This window comes from Clarias gariepinus, unplaced genomic scaffold, assembly GCF_024256425.1.
Source record: "Clarias gariepinus isolate MV-2021 ecotype Netherlands unplaced genomic scaffold, CGAR_prim_01v2 scaffold_35, whole genome shotgun sequence".
NCBI classification, from domain to species: Eukaryota; Metazoa; Chordata; class Actinopteri; order Siluriformes; family Clariidae; genus Clarias; species Clarias gariepinus.
Window position 1 is genome coordinate 93,513 of NW_026521002.1, and position 23,358 is coordinate 116,870.

General features: G+C 38.7%; 2 protein-coding genes across 2 annotated transcripts; both read left to right on the forward strand.

Moving 5' to 3' along the window:
- The first annotated feature begins 2,286 nt into the window (after positions 1-2,286).
- LOC128517115 (ecto-ADP-ribosyltransferase 5-like) lies at positions 2,287-6,320 on the forward strand. Its single transcript, XM_053490910.1, has 4 exons — positions 2,287-2,564; positions 2,859-2,939; positions 4,308-5,029; positions 5,193-6,320. Exons 1-4 carry the CDS (start codon positions 2,562-2,564, stop codon positions 5,284-5,286), a joined length of 900 nt encoding a protein of 299 aa, XP_053346885.1. The 5' UTR covers positions 2,287-2,561; the 3' UTR covers positions 5,287-6,320.
- A 12,006-nt stretch (positions 6,321-18,326) lies between these two features.
- LOC128517117 (ecto-ADP-ribosyltransferase 5-like) lies at positions 18,327-22,258 on the forward strand. The gene is made up of 3 exons (XM_053490920.1): positions 18,327-18,489; positions 18,587-20,048; positions 20,212-22,258. The coding sequence occupies exons 2-3, from the start codon at positions 19,345-19,347 to the stop codon at positions 20,303-20,305; spliced, it is 798 nt and encodes a 265-aa protein (XP_053346895.1). The 5' UTR covers positions 18,327-18,489; positions 18,587-19,344; the 3' UTR covers positions 20,306-22,258.
- Positions 22,259-23,358: the final 1,100 nt, after the last annotated feature.

Below are 23,358 nucleotides of genomic sequence, written 5' to 3' on the forward strand. Positions count from 1 at the left end.
CACAGGGCCAGACAACTTAAACAAATATTAAAATCATGTTGTTTCAGTTCTGTACAGAGTGTACTTTTCCTTTTATAGGCATTATAAAAGGCATTTATAGGCACTCATTTCTCTGTCAGTAAATGAACTCATGATAAACTGCCTTTAAAGCTTCGGCTGGCTGTTACCCCTGAGTTACGCTCCACAGTTTACTCACAAGATTTATTTTTTTCTTTTATACTTTTTTCCATAATACTATGTGTGTACAGTGCTCAAAAGTGTGAAAATGAAGTTTTGATAAAAAACAGCTGTTTCCTAAATAAAATCTTCACACACACACACACGCACACACGCACACACACACACACTCGAGCACATGTCATTATTTTAAAGGGTAACATAAATACTTTTATAGATTGACCTGTTAAACACACTCCACAGGTTATCCAGCAGAGAGGTAGTCGGGTTACACACACACACACACACACACACACACACACACATACACTAAATCTACACCTACTGTATCTCTCTGAGCTCTCTCTCTTTTCTCTCTCTCACTTGTTTTCTAGGGTTCCCTCCTGGATGTATATTTATTTATTTATTTATTTATTTATGGACAAATGTTTAAAGCAGCTGTCTGTAAAAGAGCCATAAGAGATGATTAAAGAGGCAGCAGCTCATCCTGTCCCTCAGTGCAGGCCACAGGTCATCGTTAGTGACGTTTCTACAGGAAGGAGTCAGTACAGATTAGTGTGTGAATGTTCTGCAGTTTCTATGGATATTACTCTGAGCAGCTCTAAGCGGTAAAAGGGAATTAAAGTATTTATAAAGAACATTTACACTCAGACCAAAGTGCTACATAAAAAATAAGAAATACAAATGAGGCAACCTTTACCAACAAATACATACTGTATGAACCAGCAAAGACAGCCAGAGAACAACAGGAAACACACATAAGGTTGGAAACATCAGAGCAGATTTGGAGATTAGTGAGGGGAGAAAAGGGTGAGTTTTGAGTCTTAAAAGCAGACATGGAGGAAGCGCTTTTTATGTCAAGTGTTAACTGGCTTTTAGTATAAGACATGATCGTGGAATATAAAACAGAGCTTTGTTTGCAAACAATTAAGATCAGTGATATTTGGGTGGGGCCTGGCCATTAGGAGCTCTAACGACAATCAGTAAATCTTAACCCGAGCTCTGAAGCAGACAGGAAGCCAGTGCAGAGAGGTCACAAGAGGCGAGGGTGATGTGCTCATGCTCTCTTGTATTACTCAGAGGTCTTACTGCTGCATTCTGAACGCATTAATAGAGACTGCGGGAGACCAATGTGTAGGGAATTACAACAATACAGATGTGATGTAATGAAGGCATGAAAGACTTTCCCAAATTGTGATAAGCCTGAAAAGATTTGAGTTTGGCAATAATTCCTCATTGGTAAGAGTCAAAAATAACACCCAGGACTTTTGATGAGACTTAACAGATGGAGTATACAGTAATACACAAGATCACCAACAAGTGAGCTCCTAGATTTGGAAGAACCAAAAGGACCTCAGTTTTGTCAGGGTTCAGCTGGAGAAAATTATTTTCCATCCAGCTTTTAACATATCAAAGACATTCCAGAACCGGCTGAATGGATTCCCATGACTTTAGTGACAAAATACAACTGTAATTCATCAGCATAGAAGTGAAAGTATTTATCTTAATAATGTTACCAAGTGGAAGCATAAACAAACAGAAGACGACTGGACCCAAAATAGACCCCTGAGGGACTCTTTTCGTTAGAAAAAGAAGCAGAGGATGAGGATAACTGAATAAGATAAGAATGTGAGCTGTGCTCAAGATAAAAACTGAACCAGTGCAGTGCTTTACCTTTAATACCGAAACAATGTTCAATATGAGCCGAAAGAATGTTTGGGATAAAACATAAAACTCTAATAAAAAATATATATATATATAAATTAAAAAAATAACTCAGAGGCAGGATGAGGATTTGTAAAGAACTTTTATGATGGCACACAACAGGAAAGGCTTAGGAAGTGTGTTCAGGTGATGCAGGATATAAAGGTTCCTAAAGCAAACTCCTCTCTGGGGAAGACAAGAGTGTGAGAGCACACACACACACACACACACACACATACACACACGTGCGTGCAGTGTTTTCCTGTTAAACAAAGGGGTTTATTCTTTATTATTTAGACTCTGTAGCCTTGGTGTGTTATGTTTTCATTTGTTCTACATAATTATGACTCAGAGATTTTTCCTTTTCATACTTTTCACTTTTTTTTTCTGTTTTACTCCACACCACTCCACTCCGCACCACACCACTCCGCACCACTCCACTCCACACCCTGCTCAGTGGTACTGCAGGACAGTGATTGTTAAGTTTCCTGTCATTTTCTTACTCACTCGGGAGGAAGAGGTTACCAGGATTTTCATGGCTGTCGAGTCTGATAAAGGGGGAGCTTTCCGTCATGTTCCTTCCTTCAGGGTGGGCACACACACAAGTATGTACGCACACACACACATACACACTGTACTGAGCACTGCAGTCTTGACTTCATTAACTGGGCAGCCTGAACATGGTGAGTGTACAAAATGTATCTTAATATCTATTCATTCTTTTTCCTGTTTATATAATATATAGTATGTTGATGGCGATCAGCCAAACTGATATTATAATATATCCACTTTTTATTTTTAAACAATTTATCAGTTTTTTCTATATAAAACATTAACATGTTTTTTATGGTGTGTGAGTGTTTGAGCAAATCATGTTCAAAGGGACAAACATTACACCCGTATTTATTTAACAGTACAGTACTGAGAATTTTGTATGTTTACATTTCATTGTTGTTTTTTTTATTCCCTGTGTCCAGACGAGTGGAGGGATGGTGAGAGTGGAATGTGAGGGAGTGTGTGTGTTCCTGCTGCTCGTCCTCGCTGCACTCCACCACACTGTAAGAGCTTCATATCTCATCTTATTACAATGTTCTGCATTAAAACACCACGCTTCACACACACACACACACACACACACACACACACACACACACACACACACACACACACACACACCAGATGTTGAACTGCAACTCTTTTATAACCTCTGTTCAGATTATCTTCTATTAGGATCAGACTCTGCACTGGATCACACTCGATTTAGAGAAATGTGGATTTCAATATATCACTTAAACATGAAAAATATATATTCAAGAGATTTACTGTTGATGAAGAGGAGTTTAGGATTATTATGGTAAATGATTATGAACTACATTAAATTATGGTGAATTACACTGACTGGTTTAGGTTATGTATGGGAGAGGTTTGGATTATGATGCAATATAGTTGAAGTCAACAATTGTTTATGGGTAGATTATCTCACTTATAATTTATTATATCATAATTCCAGTGGGTCAGAAGTTTACATACACTCAGTACCTTTAGACAGTTTGGAAAATTCTAAAAAATTATGTCATGTCAACTCAGATTTTGGTGTCAGTTAGAGGTGTACCTGTGAATGTATTTTAAATTCTAACTTAAAAAAGTGCCACTTTGTTTGACATCATGGGGAAAAATGAAAAAAGAAAGAAAGAAAAAAAACAATAGCTCAGAAATAAATGGTTATCGCTACAAGGCTGGTTCGTCCTTAGGAGCAATTTCCAAACGCCTGAAGGTACCACATTCATCTGCACCAACAGTACTACACAAGTACAAACACCATGGGACCACACAGCCATCATTCTGCACAGGAAGGAGACGTGAACTCAACCCAAGAACAACAGCAAAGCCTATATACAAAAATATCTATATCCACATTAAAACAAAACGGATGTTGACACAACCTGAAAGTCTGAGCAGCAAGGAAGAAACCACTGGTTCAACACTGCCATAAAAAGCCGGACTACAGTCTGAAGCTGCACATAAGGGACAAAGATCTTACTTTTTGTTGAAATGTCCTCTGGTCATTAAATAGGTTGCATCATGTAGAAGAAAGATTATATAGATACTTAAGCACCATCTTAAGACATCAACCAGTTCTGTCAGGAGGAATGGGCGAAAATTCCAGTGGATTGTTATGAGAAGCTTGTGGAAGGTGACCCGAAACATCTCACCAGTCGCACACTTTATGGGCAATATTACCCAACTCATACAGTGTGTGTAGATCAATCCTCACTGACCTGAGGCAGGGAATGTTTACTCATCAAAGTAATCAGACTAGAATATCTTTTTATAGATGTCAGGAATTGTAAAGAAAACTGAGTTTAAATGGATTTGTCTAAGGTGTGGGTGAACTTTAACTGTATCTTTAATACTGTATTCTCCAGGTGAGAGCTGAGAAGAAGACGCTGGACATGGCTCCTGATGCAGTAGATGACGACTTCTCACAGTGTCGAGACAAAATGCTGAAGGCTGTTACTGAACCGGACGGCCTGCTGGAGAAGGAACTCAAAGCTAATAAAGAGTTTAAGGACGTGTGGAATAAATACAGGAAAGGGTGCACAAAGAACATTCCTGGTGGAACATCTTATCACATCAGTGCTCTACAGGTCTATGCAAATTCTGGGACTAAATTCAGAAAAACATTCAATGACTTGGTTTACAGTAAAGGCAGCAATAACACGACCTACAGAGAGGAATTTCCCTTCAAGTCTCTTCACTTCCTCCTGACAGACTCCCTGCGACTGCTGAACCTCTCAAACCTCTGTCAGACGGTGTTCTACGGCACTGAAAACATCTACACAGCACCAACGGGGACTGAGGTCCGATTCGGGAAGTTCCTCCGAGCCCAAACTGGCAGAAGTTCTGAAATTGAAGTAGTGGATTCAGAAGGTAAAGGCACCTTGTTTAACATCACTTCCTGTTCGGTGGTTAATCTTGAGGGGAACACGTGTAAATCTGAGCACGTCCAGTGGCTTATTTCTCCAGCCGAGGTCTTCACAGTGCAGAACGTCACAGATGTTGTATCTAAAGATGACACACCGTATAAAGAGATCACTTTAACACACTCACGCTTCCTCAGCAAACCCACCTGCTCCTTCTTCCACAGGTAAGATGATGACCTGCTGTAAGTTCAGGCAGTTATATGGGATTATGAAGGGGTTTTTCATCTTAGATTTTGTAACTTCAAACTATAAGCTTAAAGTCAGCAGTTAATTAGAGTGGATTGTTCCTCTAAAGTCTTTTTCTCTCTGTTTCCTGTGTGTCTGAAGGAACACTGCGGATGCTGCATCCTCCACCTCTCTGGCGTTTCCACTGCTGACCCTGATGGCCTCCTTGCTGAGTCACTTTACTGTGATGGAGTGATGCACATGTTCCTCTACACGTTCATATGAATTTATTAGAACTTTATTAAGGCTTGGGATCGTTGTGTTTATCTCATTACACATCTGAGCAGTTGAGGGTTTAGGGCCTTTTATAATAATAATAATAATAAATAAATAAATAAATAAATAATAATAATAATAATAATAAACATAAGCATTGCATTACCAGTCAGGCTACATGCACTGGACTGCTAGTGTGGATGAAGTATGTCTGGCTACAGTGGGACAAAACATCTAGCATCCAACATGTGGGATTTCACAGAATGCACTGCGGCGTGACGTCACAATCCCAAGCTGTAATTCTTTTAATTCTTTAATTTCTTTTTTTTATAAATCTATGATAAGGAGTCCAGGGAGCTGTCTCAAGTACCAGCAGACAAATAAATACCAGATAATATAAATGTTAAGGAAAGAAATAAAAGCTTGTGTTTTCTCATTAACACGACGACGCTCAGTCGCTTCCGCTGGTTCACTGATTCTCAGGATTAATGGAAAAACACTACAGGGAATCATAACAGATAAAAATATATACATTTAGAAAAGTGTGAGTAATTTCTAAAGGTCTTAACACTGGTTTGGAAATCACTGTCACCCTGATGAGGTTATTGTGACTGCTGTATTACTGCTTTCTTTGACGTAATGAGACAGGAAGTGGGAGAGAGAGGAAGGAAAGAGGAAGTAGTGCGTAAAGAGTTATTACAGTTTGTCCAGAAACCGTGAAGTCTTGTACCACGTGAACTGATTCACTGTTGACTCTGTACTTTGTGTCCAACACACACACATGCACACACACACACACACACACACACATTTACATTTGGGCAGTTGGCAGACGCTCTTATCCAGAGCGACTTACGAAACGTATGAAACAGGTCTCAGACAGCAGGACAGTAGTTTTACTGTAAATGTTTATTTGTTTATATTTACTGTTTATTACTGATGTGAGAAACATTTCATTAAACTTCTCAGATCCAGAGCAGTTCTTCTTCTCCAGCTCCTGGATCTTCTGTATGATCTGGACTCGTCAGTTCTTTATGTGTGTGTGTGTGTGTGGTTGTGTGTGTGTGTGTGTGTGTGTGTGTGTCCAGGTTAAATCCACCCAGCGAGAGGGAAAGTGTTTTAGTGAAAGGCTGTAATGAAGTGGGTGATGTCATGTGTGTGAGGTCTAATACTAAACTCCAAACCCTTAACGCTTTCCAGCTGTGTGAAGCGAGTGTGATGGTCTGAAGGTTCATTTTTCAGATGATGAACAGCACACTGGATTTCTACAGATTTATTCTGTGGCATTTTTAAATTAATTAAATAAAAATTAAAAAAATCAGGAAATTTACACCATGTTTCCCCAGCACTTTTGTGTTTCCTCTAAAAACATTTAAATTGGTGACTTTACACTCATTTCCCTGTGTGTGTGTGTGTGTGTGTGTGTGCTGATAGATCCACCTGATGCCGAGTGTTAAACAGATATTCTAAGAGAAAATAACAGAAAGTCTGGAATGTTCTGAATGAACACCAGAGATTTCAGGAATCTTTTACACTTTAATTGAATGAAGGTGTTTAAACTCTAAACACACATCCTCTTTTCACGACCCCAAACACAGTAGTGCAGGAGGTGGAGCTTTCTGAACTCACTGTGGGATGATTGACAGGAGAGTAGCCCCGCCTCCTGGTCCTGATTGGTTAGATGTAGGTGTGGTTTCTCAGACTTTCTCCTTTGAGACGATGCTTTTGCCAAATATTACACAATAAGCAAACTCTCAGAAACGTGACACACACACACACACACACACACACATTAAATAATATATAACTTATTAAATATAGACACATTTGCATGAGTAATTGATCAATAAAGTTTTTTTTTTTACACTAAAACCTGTTAAAGTTGGTCAATTAATCATTTAAACCCAAACTATATCAAAATCCCAGACTTATTTTTATTTTATGTTTTTTTTTAATAAACCATGCCATAAATGCTCTACAATATCTGAAGTATATAATATAAAGTATATAATGGGATCTGACCCCAGCAGGCAGCGGGAGGTGAGGTGTGGAAGGGCGTTGTTTCTGAGTCGAGTCCTTTCTGTATGTACATGAAGGAGTTCTGTTCCCTCTGTATACACTGTAGAAACACACACACACACACACACACTCTTTACATTCATCTCATCTCATCTCATTCCAGTCTGAGGTTGAAACTGTAAAGCAGTCCAGTTTGTGACTCGTGACCCAGTTCCATGTGGTTACTGGATTACAGCCCACACGGCTGCACTGGAGAATCCTGCACTAAATCTTCTCATTCCCCGGGACTGGAGACAAGCTGCTGAACTCTCACGCTCTAAAGTAAGGCTTATTTCTCCTTATTGACTAGAATCTGCTTTCATACACTGTATTTAAATATTGTAATCCTGGTGCTGTGGGAGAAGAGTGTGTAATATTAAAGCTGTTGTAGAGGGTGAGGTTGAAGCCCTTCCCTCAGTGTGTACTCTCACATCTGAAAACCTGTGCTAGTTATACACACACCAGTGTTCTAGCATCACACACACACACCCATTAATATTATTCCTATAAAGAATATACGTCTCATTTGGAATAAACCATACGTTGGTACCGAGGATAGATTTGGTGTAACATAAGTTTAAACTCAGGGAAAGACTTTACGCTCAGCCTGTGTTTGTCTTCACCTCATTTAAACTCTGTGTTTATGCTGAACATGGCACGCGCTCAGGTTTAATAAACCAGTTAAAAAGTGCTGTCCTGTCACACACTGGTGTCTCTCAGCTTGTTTACTTCAGAGTTAACTTCAGTCCTCCGTCCTCAGGTCTGCTGGCGCCCTCAAGTGGTCACATCTGGATAGTTCATCCTTTAAAGCGTACAGTTTATAGCTCAGTAATTCCATCCTGAATGTAAATTCAATTCATTTTATTCGCTTTTAAAAGTGGCTTTAAAGAATTAAAAGGAAATTATGGTAGGGTAGAGACAGTGCTATATTTTGAAACAATATTTGCACAATATAATGCCTACATTATCATGATAAATAGCATACATGTACTCAAGACCAGACATGACCAAACTGCAAGCTACCAGTGAACCAAGCCAACCTGCCCTCATTCAGTACCTGGACACGCCCAGGGTGCCAAAAACATTGTTAAAAGGATTATCACAGAAATAAAAATTAATTACAGTTTTCTCGAATGCTAAAACACATTTCACAAACGTTTCCTCCATGTTCCCCAATGTCTAAACACACAACACCCTTTTCTAAAGCTACATAAACACAACCACACCTTCTCACTTCAAAACTCAAACTTTCACACCAAAAGAGCAGCTTGAAGCTTAAAAAAATGTAAACACTATACACATCATTACACACTACGGCAAAACAATGCTCAATTTGTAAAAAGGTTCTTTGTTTCATAACTGCCAATGCATATTTTTTTAAACTTTACAGAAACGGATCTGCAGAGGATTAGGCATTTAGATTTGTGAGTTTCATATGAAGAGTATAAATCTATAGAAACGTCCGCATGTACACTACTGTAACTCAGTGCAAAAACAGAATCTATTGCACACAACAGTACTCTCGCAAACATGATCAGGGTGTGAAGTTTTTTTATTTATTTTATTCACACCACACACACACACACCACAATCACTGCGCGGCATCATGTCGCTGAGCTGCATCAGGCCACATCACGTCATCCACATCGCAGGCTATATTGTCTCTCGCCAGGCACCGCGGGAAAAACGCCATGGAATGGCGAATCCATCCTTGAAAGGCCTCCACTAGGATGTCAACACAGGAAAGCTCCATTGCCCTTAGGAGGTTCTCTCTAGTGTATGGTTATCTGTATCATATCATCATAAACCTTCCATCTCCACAATGAGAAGAACTCCTCTATAGGGTTCAGGAAAGGGGAGTAGGGTGGCAGACTGTGTGTCACGCAGAGTTGCGCTCAAAGGAAACCCTATAGACCTGTTTCATCTGCATCTTTTGGCGCCAAAGAACTCAGTCTATTGTGGCCAAGCTGACATCATCAATGCTCTCAAAGTTGACATTATCAGCAATGACTTTTCTGATGAGGTTGTTCTCATGAACCATATCCACAATGAGGGTTTCTTGTGCTGCTGTAAATATGGCAACCCGCCAACCTCTATGTGGCATTCTTTCAACTCTAAAGAAAGAAACATGTGTTGTCAATTGACATGTTTTACAATAACACCTGATTTGAAACCAATAGACTACTTTCACAGGCTTGTTAAACTGTATTGTGACAAAGAAATATATAACATACCTGTTGTGTTGTCTAAATGCCCTGATAATGGTGGCCACGGTGAACCTACTCAGGTTTGGACAGACTCTTAGTCCTGCTTCAGCTATTGTCATGCCATGAACAATGACCTGGTCAATGACTGTTGCTCGCATCCCGTCCGTAATGATGATGCGAGGCTGTCTTGATTTCCTTCGTGGACCTTCTCCTCGTCCTTTTTGGCCTCCTCCTCTTTCTCATGGGCCTGCTCCTCTTCCTCCTCTGATTTGAACTCCTCTTCCTCGTTGGCCTGCTCCTCTTCCTCCTCTGATTTGAACTCCTCTTTGCACTCTGAACTTGCTTTTATACATGTAGTCACAGCATTAGCAACAAGTGTCTTTAATTTTGAGTTGTTGTGTGTAATGAATGACGCCAGGTGTGTTCATTGTGTTTAAATATTGCTGACTGTGGAAAGCATTTTGCATCACATGAGCTTTCATTTGAGAATATGAGCAGAGTTCTTTTGTAACTTGTGTTTTAGCAAGGAAAAATGCGTTTAGATTTATGAAAACGGAGAATTGTGTTTTGTGAGTTGTGTCTTTATGTGAAATGTGTTTATGATATTGGAAAATGATGGCTAGATTTAGTAAATGTGTTTAGACAACTGGTCATTTGGTGATTGGCTTTTGTGTTTTAGCTTTTGAGAAAAACTGTAACATTAATAGAAGGAAAAACATGACAAAACAGGAAATAATAATAATAATAATAATAATAATAATAATAATAATAATAAATAATAAATAATAACAGGCAGGATAGGCAAATTTGGGTGTGATTCTCAGCAGCCAAAAATCTATAAGGTACACCAAAAAGGGCTCAAGAAACAAAATCTTTGTTGTACAGTTTAATTGGACAGCTACAGTTAATTGGGGTTGGGTCAGGTTTCTTAATTGGTGGTTTAAAAGCTGCTAATTTAACACTAGAAGCGCTGCGCCAGTGTGACCTACTTATAACGCGGTTCAGCGGTCATTTGACCGCCTATTGTTTTGAATGGGAAGCTGCTGTTGACACACAATGATCGCTAGATGGCGCTTTCACCCAAAGCAAATAGTTTAGCTCCAAGATCAACCTGCACTTGGACAATGCGCCATTCATTCCCGCGTTGATAATCAGCGATATCTTTTTTCATATTCAACTGAGAACACCACAGAGTCTCTAAGGGGACAAAGGAAGAGGGAAAAAACGGCATAAGATTTTGGAACATACTCACTGCTGAGTGAAGAGCTAATAATTTTCAACAGGGGTTCTAGCTGGTACTATTTGCTGGAGAAAATGTGTCGGTACAGGATCTAATATACAGGTCGATGATTTTAAGTAAAATGAGTTCATTGTCTTCAAGGAGAATAAAGTATTCTAGGTTCTGATCTAACTGATACTGTTAGTTTATCATCTGTATCAACTTAATTGTCTGAATTTTGCCTAATATTTTGGATTTTATTATTCAAAAATTTATGAAGTCCTATATGTTGTAGTTGTTGTGGAGTTCCCTTTCAAAGGCTACACTCGATGCTGCGTGAAAACGCTTTGGGAACATCTTTGTGTGTATCCAACACGCCAAATTTTGGCATACATTATATAACCTCGGTCAGGTGACGGTCTCTGATGAAGCGCACCTGCAGGTCATAAATAGGAGTGAACCTGAAAAATTCCTCAGATCTTTTTGTCTTCAGAAACGCATTGTGATTGCGTGTGATGTGTGCAAGCGAATTTAAAAGTATTAACTCAGTTTTGGGCCCTTAATTATTTGTGTTGTATGTTAATGATATTGGTAAAGTGTCCAATGTATTAAAAATGTTATTATTTGCTAATGACACCACTTTATATTTATCAAGAAAAAATTTGAAACAGCTTCTGAACTCAGTGGAAAATGAAATGCTGAGGCTTAAAAGTTGATTAGATGATAGTAAACTTTCCTTGAATTTGACTAAAACTAAGTTCATAATTTTTAGTAATCAAAAAATAAATCATGATGTGAAAATAAGAGTCAATAATAAGGAAATAGAAAGAGTGTTCGAAATTAAATTTTTGGGAGTAATAATTGATAACAAACTGATTTGGAAACCGCATATTAATTTCATTAAGACAAAAATCTCTAAATCAGTTGCAATTCTTAACAGATTAAAGCATGTATTGGATAATAAAACATTACGTATATTGTATTGTACACTCATATTTCCGTACATCACTTACTGTGTGGAGGTATGGGGCATACTTACAAAAGTTATTTAAACCCTATATCTGTGTTACAAAAAAGCATTTGTTAATAAGGCATATTTTTTTTATTATTATAAACATGCAAATAAATTGTTTATAAAATCTAAAGTTTTGAAATTCGTGGATCTAGTTGATTTCTATACTGCACAAATAATGTATAAAGCCTATAATAATTTACTTCCCAGCTGTGTTCAGAGGCTGGTCAAAATAAAAGTCAGTCAGTACTGCCTAAGAGGAATGTTTTTATGTTTAGTAAAATAAGGGCCAGAACAAATTTTAATAATAAATGCATTTCTGTTAAAGGGGTTCATTTATGGAATAAATGTAATAAGGAATTAAAATTATGTAATTCACCTTATAGATTTAAAAAATGTTTAAAGATAGCTGAAAGTACAATATAACAGAAATTCTTTAAATTAACATGAAGTCCAGTTCAGAATAGGGAGTCAGTAGGTGCAGAGGGGAGATGCGTCTTGAGTCTACTTTTAAACTGGGAAACTGTGTCTGAGCCCCGAACAGTGTCTGGAAGGCTATTCCAAAGCTTTGGAGCTAAATATGAAAAAGCCCTGCCCCCTTTTGTAGATTTTGAAATTCTGGGAATTACCAGAAGTCCAGAGTTTTGTGATCTTAAGGAGCGTGGTGGATTATAGCGTATCAGAAGACTGGTTAGGTATGTGGGAGCTAAACCATTTAAAGCCTTGTATGTAAGTAATACTATTTTGTAATTAATTCTAAACTGAACAGGTAGCCAGTGCAGGGATGATAATATTGGGGTTATATGATCATATTTTCTGGATCTGGTGAGAACCCTGGCGGCTGCATTTTGGACTAACTGAAGCTTGTTTATTGAGGATGCAGGACAACCACCTAGTAATGCATTACAATAGTCCAGTCTGGAGGTCATGAATGCATGAACTAGCTTTTCTGCATCAGATACGGATAAGATGCTCCTAAGTTTGGCGATATTTCTAAGATGGAAAAAGGCTGTTTTTGTGATATTGGAAATATGATTTTCAAAAGACAAGTTACTGTCTAATATCACGCCCAGGTCTTTTACTGTTGAGCTGGTAGTAACAGTACATCCTTCTAAACGCAGGCTGAATTGTGAAAGCTGTTGTGTGCTGGTTTTTGGGCCGATGAGTAATATCTCTGTCTTATCTGAGTTTAGTAAAAGGAAGTTATTGGTCATCCAATCTTTTATGTCCTGGACACACTCTGTTAATCTAGACAATTTAGGTATTTCGTCTGGTTTTGTTGAGATGTATAATTGGGTATCATCAGCATAACAATGGAAACTAATCCCATGTCTTCTAATGATGTTACCCAGGGGAAGCATGTATATTGAGAACAGCAGAGGTCCTAAAACTGACCCTTGTGGGACCCCATATTTCACTGGCATTACACCAGACAGTTCTCCATTTAGATCTACAAAATGGTATCGATCAGACAGGTATGATCTAAACCATTTTAATGCCTGCCCCTGAATACCTATATGATTTTGTAGGTGATCTATGAGAATATTATGATCTATGGTGTCGAATGCAGCACTTAGATCAAGTAAGACTAGTATTGAGATGCAGCCTTGGTCCGAAGCTAAAAACAAGTCGTTCACAATCTTAACTAGTGCAGTTTCTGTACTATGATGGGGCCTGAAACCTGACTGAAATTCTTCAAGGATGTTGTTTTACTGCAAGAATGTGCATATTTGAGCTGATACTACTTTTTCTAATATTTTTGATATAAAGGGAAGGTTTGAAATCGGTCTATAATTTGTTATTTCATTCGCGTCCAAATTAGATTTTTTTAAAAGCTGCTTAATAACTGCCAACTTGAAAGGTTTTGGGACGTGACCCAGATATAATGAAGAATTAATAATGTTTAGAAGTGGCTCTCCAACTGTAAGCATCACTTCTTTTAAAAATCTGGTTGGTATTGGGTCTAACAGGCACGTTGTTGATTTAGCTGAGGTGATAAGTTTATACAGCTCTTTCTGTCCTATACCTGTAAAGCACTGAAAAACTAAATGTGAAGCTCTAGGCTGAACTGGATCATGAGATGCTATTAGAGGTTGAACCTCCGTTATTTTCTTCCTGATGCTATCGATTTTTTCATTAAAGAAGTCCATAAAGTCTTCACTACTAAAATGTTGTGGAGTACTCTCTGCAGGCATCTTACTGTAGGTTTTGTTAGGCGGGCTACTGTACTAAATAAGAACTTGGGATTGTTTTGGTTTCTTGCTATCATTTGGCTAAGATGCTCGGTCCTAGGGTCTCCAAATCCAGTCCTGGAGGGTCAGTGTCCAACTTAGTTTGGTGATTCTTCTTCTCAAACACAGCTGATTTAACTAATCTGTTAATTACTAGGTTCAGTGGGTGTGTTTAGGTGTTGGTGAATTACACACTGTGTTACAAACGGAGCACCAGTGCTGACTATCTGTATGATAGAAGATAGAAGTTTCTTGGGGACCGAAATGATGGTAAATTGTTTAAAACAGAAAGGAATTTTACACCGGTGAAGTATTCTGTCGAAGATATGTGTGAAGATCTCTCCACATAGATGCAGGATTGTAAGCTGAAAACCTGGTTTCTAGCTATTTAATGGAGCTTCTCTCGATAGTTAGACTTTGTCTCCCTTGTCAGTTTCTGGCCTGTTTATATAGGGTTCTCCACTGCTGTAGCCTTCTTTCTTGGCCTGACAAAGGTGTTTTAGTCTGTCTATGGTCCATGGCATGCTGTTGTTATGTGCAGAAGGTTTTGTTTGGCAAACATATATCTTCACAAGAACTGTAAGGAGTCAGCTCATCCAGATTGTTAGGTGCAATTTCGAAAACACTAAAGTCAGTTCAAAAGTCTCTGTTTAAGTAAATCCTGATAGTTTAGTTTTAAGCCAGATATTAGGTCTTCCAGGTTATGCAGTGCATCACTCACATTAGTGATGTGAGCAGGCTGCTTGTCAGTACCATGTATTATAAAAACTACAGCTGGGGGCGGAGCTTTTACTTACAAAGCCCCAAAATTATGAAATAGTCTTCCAAATAGTGTTCGGGACTCAGACACAGTCTCAGTGTTTAAGTCCAGGCTAAAAACCTATTTATTTAGCCAAGCATTTTTATAAATAGATTTGCCATAGGTAAAGGAGCAGATCTGGGGGACTCATGGACGTAGAGTATTATGGTGAACTGGTATGTTTGGATGCTGTCCTCCTCACTCTCATTGATCACTCAGGTTTGCTGACGGTGAGGTGATTGGTTGCTTTACATCTCAGTTCCCCCTCATGTCTGTGTTTCCTTCTGGCTCCTCCCTTAAGTTATGTCACTATAGTTAGTCCTGCTGGAGACCCTGCTTGCACTCTGCACTAAATATACATTCACATTATACATTGTTCGATTGTGACCATACCTAACTGCCATCTCTCCATCTCTTCTGCTCTCTCCTCTGTCCTCTGGACCTCTCTAACTCGTCCTGGAGTCCTGCTTCTGGTTGGAGATCTCATCACATGGACGCCCCGTGTGGTCTTCCTGGGATGCGTGTGGTGACTGGGGTTGGTTCCACTTTTCCACAAAGGTGGTCCTGTCCTCGACTGATGCAGACAGCTGTTCTCTGAGGACCTGGGACTCCAGTCACTCAATAGTTCAGGACTGGAATTTCCTACAGTCTACCTGAGCCTCCAGAAACAAACTGGACTCCATTTAATTTAACACATCACCTGTTATACTGAACTTTCAGTCTTACATAGTATTATGCAGATCAATCCCTGCTATCCGTTATCACCCAAATGAGGATGGGTTCCCTGTTAAGTCTCAGGGAGTTTTTCCTTGCCACAGTCGCCCTCGGCTTGTTTATCAGGGACGATCTGATCATTCTGATTCACACACATTCACATTTCATACACACGTAAATAATTATTTAGATTGTGTAAAGCTGCTTTGCGACAATGTCAATTGTTAAAAGCACTATACAAATAAAACTGAATTGAATTGAACATTAGCCTGGGGTGGAATGTAAATACCATCCGGAATAAAGATGGACGATTCTCATGGTGAGTAAAAGGGTTTACAGTTTATAAACAATGATTCCAGGTGTTGGCTGCAATATTTATTTAGCATTGTCACATGTACTCCAACCATTGCTTATACTGTATAAAGGCAAACTTTCCCTTAAAGCCACAGATAAAGAGGCCATGAGAATTTGGCTTTTTAAATATAAAGATTGTAACCTCAAAGTTTTTAATCAATGCTAAGTGGGGTGTCAAGGTATCTAATGTGTTGTTATTTGTCCAAATTAAGTTTAGGAGATTTTTTTAAACTAGAGTTAATTAGAAGAAGAGAGCTGAGAAAGCAGGAAGAAGATGAAGAGAAGATGTCCGTGTGCATAAAAAAACTCCTGCACACCAGTAATCTGCTGCTGGGTGCGGCAGGAAAAGGAAGAGAGAGAGAGAGAGAGAGAGAGAGAGGGGCGATGAAAAAACAACAGCAAATATCATTCAGCAACCACAGAAGTGGTTTGTAACATGCAGGGGTGCAGTGAGTGAAGGGAGTTGTGTATTGTGTGAGTTCATCTTGTCAATTAAAGGTCCTGTGGTATGTCACCCTTTAGAGACTTTATAAAAGGAATGAGTACACAACAGTATATTATCACATACATTGGATTAGATTTCGATCTTTTTTAAACTCTTTTAAGAGTTTTTTGTCCATCTGTTTCATTTTTTATTTTATTTGCTCTTTGTCACTCTTGTATAGATAAATCTTAATAAAAAGCGCTACCTCCCATTGTGAGGACGATGCTAGCATTTCTGTTTTTTCCACTTTCTTTTCTTGATTTCTGTGTGAGTTCTTCTGCGTTGATCCCAAAGGAAAAGATCCTGCTTCTGGTTGGTGAGTATAATGTTATGCACTGCTTAACCAGAAGTGAAACTCTACCTACTGATCATCTCACTGATACAGTAACTCCACATCTGACATCAATAAAGATTTTTTGTTGAATAATCTGGTCTCTTGAAAGTGAATTAAATATTTAAACCCCAGATTTCTTTATTGTTTTCTTTAGGATTACGCAAGAAAATGCTATAAAATATCTTATGCCATGTTTCAAAGCATATAATAGAACCTAAACCCAGTACGCAGCATTAGGGGAAGTGGGGAATGGCATTGAGTCGAGTCCTTTCTGTAAGTACATGAAGGAATTTGGTTTCATCTGTATACACTGTAGAAACACACACTCTTTACATATATTTTCTTAAAGTCTGAAGTTTAAACCAGGAACTTGTGACAATCTGCTGAATTCTCACTTTCTAAAGTAAGGCTTATTTCTACTTATAGGTGACCTTGGATGACCAGAAAGATGCCTAAAGATGATAGTATGCTGATTTATTTACTGCTTTGACATGACTACTGAAACTAACTAACTATTATTATTATTATTATTATTATTATTCATGAACTAAACTATTATTATTTATAAATTAAAATCTGCTTTCATACACTCTATTTAAATATTGTGGTGCTGTGGGAGAAGAGTGTGTAATATTAAAGCTGTTGTAGAGGGTGAGGTTGAAGCCCTTCCCTCAGTGTGTACTCTACCAGTCTAAAGTTTGGACATTAAAGTTTTTTATTTAATTTTAATTTTAATTGTTTTTACCATTGTATTTTAATACTGAAGACATTGAAAGTATGCACATATATGAAATTATTTAGTCAATTAAATAAAAAAGTGGTGAATAAACAGGATTTGTTTTATGTTTTTGATTCTTTAAAGTTCCCACCTTTTGCTCTGATCCAGTATCAGCTTTGAACACTCTTGGGATTCTCTCTCTGTCTCAGACTCTTAAAGAGCCATCTGTTTCATCATAACATCTGATAGTTTTGGGGACTTTTGGTTTCCTAAAGTAATGCTGAACTTTCCTGTCTCTTTCCTTAACTGAGTGTTTCTTGCCATAATATGGATTTGTACAGTAGCTGCAGTAGCACTAATAGTGGTGTAGACTCTGTATCCACCCTTCATCTGTACAAGACCACTGATGGTCTAAAGAACAGTAAGAAGACAAGAAATGTCACAGATTAACTTTTGCCAAGTCAAACCTGTGAACTGAAAACCCCTCCAGGTGAATCTTATGAGAGGATGGTGTGAGTGTGCCAAGCTCTCATCAAAGCTACATATAACAATTTTAAACAATATAAAATATAAAACATATCCTGGGTTATTTCAAAGGTTTTATTTAATTAATAAATCTATACATGTTATTTCTTAGTTTGGGCGTCTTCATTATTAATTTATAATGCTGAAAATAATAAAAATAAAAAAATACACTGAAAGAGAAAAGAGTAGTTTATATACTAGATGTGTCCATGACTCTTCATTTATGTGGAATTTAATTGCACACTCATAAGCGCATTTTAAAAAATGTAAAGTGTACAGTAAAAGTAATTTTTTTTATGATATAAAGGCATTTTATATTTCAATTTAAAGTATCTTATCTTCTCTTTTTAAAAATTAATTACAGTTAAAAAGTGCTGTCCTGTCACACACTGGTGTCTCTCAGCTTGTTTACTTCAGAGTTAACTTCAGTCCTCCGTCCTCAGGTCTGCTGGCGCCCTCAAGTGGTCACATCTGGATAGTTCATCCTTTAAAGCGTACAGTTTATAGCTCAGTAATTCCATCCTGAATGTAAGTCCTTCTACATGTCTGTATTAAATCATGCGAGTGATTAACGCTGAACCATGTTGAGTGTTCTCTGACCTGAACTTCTTTGTCTCCTGTAAAGACGAGGACGTGAGCCGGTGTGATGGGAGGTGTGAGTGTGAGAGTGCTCGTCTTCATCCACGTCACTGTGTTCTCACTCAGTGTAAGAGTAAGATCTTTATTTTACATAAACTCAGGCTCTTTCTCCCACAGCACTGTTCAGCGGTTCTGGATTGTGATTGGACAGAAGTTGTTGATTAGTTTTCTTTAACAGTGGCTCTGACAGGTCACTAGTGATTTTACACACACAATTTACCCAGGACCGCCAGCGGGAACATGGTGAAGTCTGGACCAAGGGTGACATGCTGGTGGAGCTTCCTTCTCTCTCTGATGGTTTATCACCTTCTTGCTGATCGCGATGCTGATGTGTTCCGCTGTAGAATGTGGTCAGTTGTAAGTTCTGAAAAAACTGAAGTCTTGAAATGAACTGTGTGTGATCTGGCAGAAGAACATTGAGCAGACAGATACAGCATTATTATACAGTTAAAGCCATCATGTTAGAAATGATTTGTCTCCTTGGTGTTGTACTTCCTCTACCTTTTCCTGAACTGACCCCTGGCCCTTTAATCTGTCCCGAGGTTTTATTTTTCCCTCTCAGTGCTTCAACAGAATCTGTGTGAAGTTGGAATTTGTTAGCTTTTGTACAAAACCAACAGCTACTGATACTCTGTGGGGAAATGAATATGTGAAGGAGAACTTGTAGTTGAGTCCATCACATTGTATTCTCTATTGGGTTTATGTGCATGCTGTTGTATTCTCCAGGTGAGAGCAGAGGAGAAGATGCTGAACATGGCTCCTGATGCAGTAGATGACGACTTCTCACAGTGTCGAGACAGAATGCTGAAGGCTGTTACTGAACCGGACGGCCTGCTGCAGAAGGAACTCAATGCTAATAAAGAGTTTAAGGATGTGTGGAATAAACACAGTGGAGGGTGCACAAAGAACATTCCTGGTGGAACATCTCACCACATCAGTGCTCTACAGGTCTATGCAAATTCTGGGACTAAATTCAGAAAAACATTCAATGACTTGGTTTACAGTAAAGGCAGCAATAACACGACCTACAGAGAGGAATTTCCCTTCAAGTCTCTTCACTTCCTCCTGACAGACTCCCTGCGACTGCTGAACCCCTCAAACCTCTGTCAGACGGTGTTCTACGGCACTGAAAACATCTACACAGCACCAACGGGGACTGAGGTCCGATTCGGGAAGTTCCTCCGAGCCCAAACTGACATAAGTTCTGAAATTGAAGTAGTGGATTCAGAAGGTAAAGGCACCTTGTTTAACATCATTTCCTGTTCGGTGGTTAATGTTGAAGAGAACACGTGTAAATCTGAGCAAGTCCAGTGGCTTATTTCCCCAGCCGAGGTCTTCACAGTGCAGAACGTCAGAGATGTTAAATCTGATGATGACACACCGTATAAAGAGATCACTTTAACACACTCACGCTTCCTCAGCAAACACACCTGCTCCTTCTTCCACAGGTAAGATGATGACCTGCTGTAAGTTCAGGCAGTTATATGGGATTATGAAGGGGTTTTTCATCTTAGATTTTGTAACTTCAAACTATAAGCTTAAAGTCATCAGTTAATTAGAGTGGATTGTTCCTCTAAAGTCTTTTTCTCTCTGTTTCCTGTGTGTCTGAAGGAACACTGCGGATGCTGCATCCTCCACCTCTCTGGCGTTTCCACTGCTGACCCTGATGGCCTCCTTGCTGAGTCACTTTACTGTGATGGAGTGATGCACATGTTCCTCTACACGTTCATATGAATTTATTAGAACTTTATTAAGGCTTGGGATCGTCATGTTACATCGTTACACATTTACATTAACAGCATTCGGCCGAAGCTCTTATCCAGAGCGATTCACATTTCATCTCATTACACATCTGAGCAGTTGAGGGTTTGGGGCCTCAATAAAGGGCCCAACAGGGGTAACTTGGTGGTGCTGGGTGCTGACCCCATGTGAAATCCGCCATGTTAGATGCTACGTGTCCATACACACTAGAAATCAGGTGCAGGTCATTTGTATTATTATTTATATTTTTCTGATTTGTATATATAATTAAAGTAAGCATGTGGAGCGGTGATACTGACCAGCTAACGTTAACTCCGCTACACACACACCCGATGTGTGTTCTTATCCTGTGTGTTAGTCCTGATTTAGTCGAGCGGCTCAGATATTATATTAGTAATTGATAGATTGATTGATGAATAAACAGCAGCAGAAGCATCGTTAACAATTAACTAAAAAATTAAAGACAAGAGCAATTAATAAATGTTCATTTACGGATCTACTCATGCATTCTCAGGAGTGAAAAGTTATAAAACACAATACAACTAAATAATTAATAAATCAATTCACTAATGAATAATTAATAGTAATAAGGATATGAATAAAGAATGGGGTGTCTACAGCAGAACAAAACACCAAACACCCAACATGGCAGATTTTACAGTATACACTGTGGTGTGACTTCACAATCCCAAGCACGAATAGTGTTTTTTTTTTCCTTAGCACCTTTTTATTTCCTTTTGAAAATAAATTCGTCCATGATAAAAAAGTCCAGGTAGTCGTCTTGGTTGAGCATGTACTCAGTTGAGCTGCAGACCTGCCACAGCTTTTTCAGTTGTCGAGATGATGGGCTCTTCTGCTGTGAAGGGTCGTACCCGTACACACAAGTTTGGTCAACAGTAATTATCCTCGACATGAAGGACGGGTCATCCATGGCACCGTGACGGAAACGGCAACTTCGACGCGATGTTCCTTCTGTTCCTGGGTCGGCAGCCTGGGCAAGAACTCGTCAGAAGCATTTTCAAATCAGACGCGAGGATTGCCTGGACAAATGCAAGCAACGGCAGCAATGTTGTGGATTGTTCTCCGTCGATCATCATGCACAAGTTGCTGAATGGTTTTGACATTTAAGCTCAGTGAAGGTCTTCGTGATCTCTTGTTGTCTTCTGGTGATGTTCTTCCACTCTTAAAGTGTGTGTGCCACTCTAAACAATTTAAACGACTCGTTGCAGCATCGCCGTAAACTTGCTGAATCAGGTCAAATGTCTTTGTTGAGGATTTCCCCAGTTTTATGCTGAATGTCATGATAAAACAACAGTTGCAGTAATGCACGTGATAAGAATAGCACCAGTTGCACAGCTCCTGATGTACACAGGACAATGTCTTACTACGCAGGTTGTGGATCTGTGTGACTGTGTGTGCAGCTTTGTTCTGCCATCTGTTGGCGTGTTACAGTCTTTTTGATACCCACTCAAAAGTGTTGATGAAAGAAATAAAATTACAGTGAGCTTGTGTTTTATCATTAACACCACAGCGCTCAGTCCCCAGGTTAACTTGTTCTTATGATTTATGGAAAAAGGACCCAGTGAATCATAACTGAGATAAAAAATTTAGAAAATTTGAAAAGTGTAAGTAATTTCTAAAGGTCTCAACACTGGTGTGTGTGTGTGTGTGTGTGTGTGTGTGTGTGTGCCACTGGTTTGCAAATCACTGTCACTCTGATGAGGTTAATGTGACTGCTGTATTACTTGTTTCTTTCACTTAAGGAAACATGAAGTGGGAGAGAGAGGAAGGAAAGAGGAAGTAGCGTGTTAAGAGTTATTTCAGTTTGTGTTCTAGGAACCGTAAAGTTTGCAAAAGAGCACTGAAACGGTATAATCTGAATAAATAAGTACATATTGATTGTCTTTGTTTTAAATTTGTTAATAAAATGTAAAGACGTTTGTCCGGGTTAAATCCACCCAGCGAGAGGGAAAGTGTTTTAGTGAAAGGCTGTAATGAAGTGGGTGATGTCATGTGTGTGAGGTCTAATACTAAACTCCAAACCCTTAACGCTGTCCAGCTGTGTGAAGGGAGTGTGATGGTCTGGAGGTTCATTTTTCAGATGATGAACAGCACACTGGATTTCTACAGATTTATTCTGGCATTTCATCACAGACTTTGAGTCTGTGACAAGAAACAAGACTTATGAGTCTTGTCTTTAAAAAAAAAAAATGTATAGTATGGGAAGCAAAAATAATGGATTTTTAACCTCTGATAGCATCTCACGATCCAGTCCAGCCTAAAGCTCTACATATCTATGCTTTACAGGTATAGGAATGTATAGAGCTGTATAAACTTATCACCACGGCTAAATCAACAACACATTGGTTAATTCCAATTCCAACTAGATTACCAAAAGAAGTGATACACACAGCTGGAGAACCACTTCTAAATATTATCAATTCCTCGCTATATTGAGGTCACGTCCCTAAATCTTTGAGTTGGCAGTTATTAAGCCCCTTCTTAAAAACCTAACCTAGACCGTAATGAAGTAACAAATTACAAATTCAGTAATTTCAAAATTCAGGGACAGGCATTAAAATGTAAATGTTTTGTATGGTACCATTACCATCTGATGCAGAAAAGCTAGTTCATGCATTCATGACCTCCAGACTGGACTATTGTAATGCATTACTAGGTGGTTGTCCTGCATCCTCAATAAACAAGCTACAGTTAGTCCAAAATGCAGCCGCCAGGGTTCTCACTAGATCCAGAAAATATGATCATATAACCCTAATATTATCATCCCTGCACTGGCTACCTGTTCAGTTTAGAATTAATTACAAAATAGTATTACTTACATACAAGGCTTTAAATGGTTTAGCTCCCACATACCTAACCAGTCTTCTGATACGCTATAATCCACCACGTTCCTTAAGATCACAAAACTCTGGACTTATTGTAATTTCCAGAATATCAAAGTCTGAGGTCCAGGGGGCAGAGTGTTTTTAAATTAAG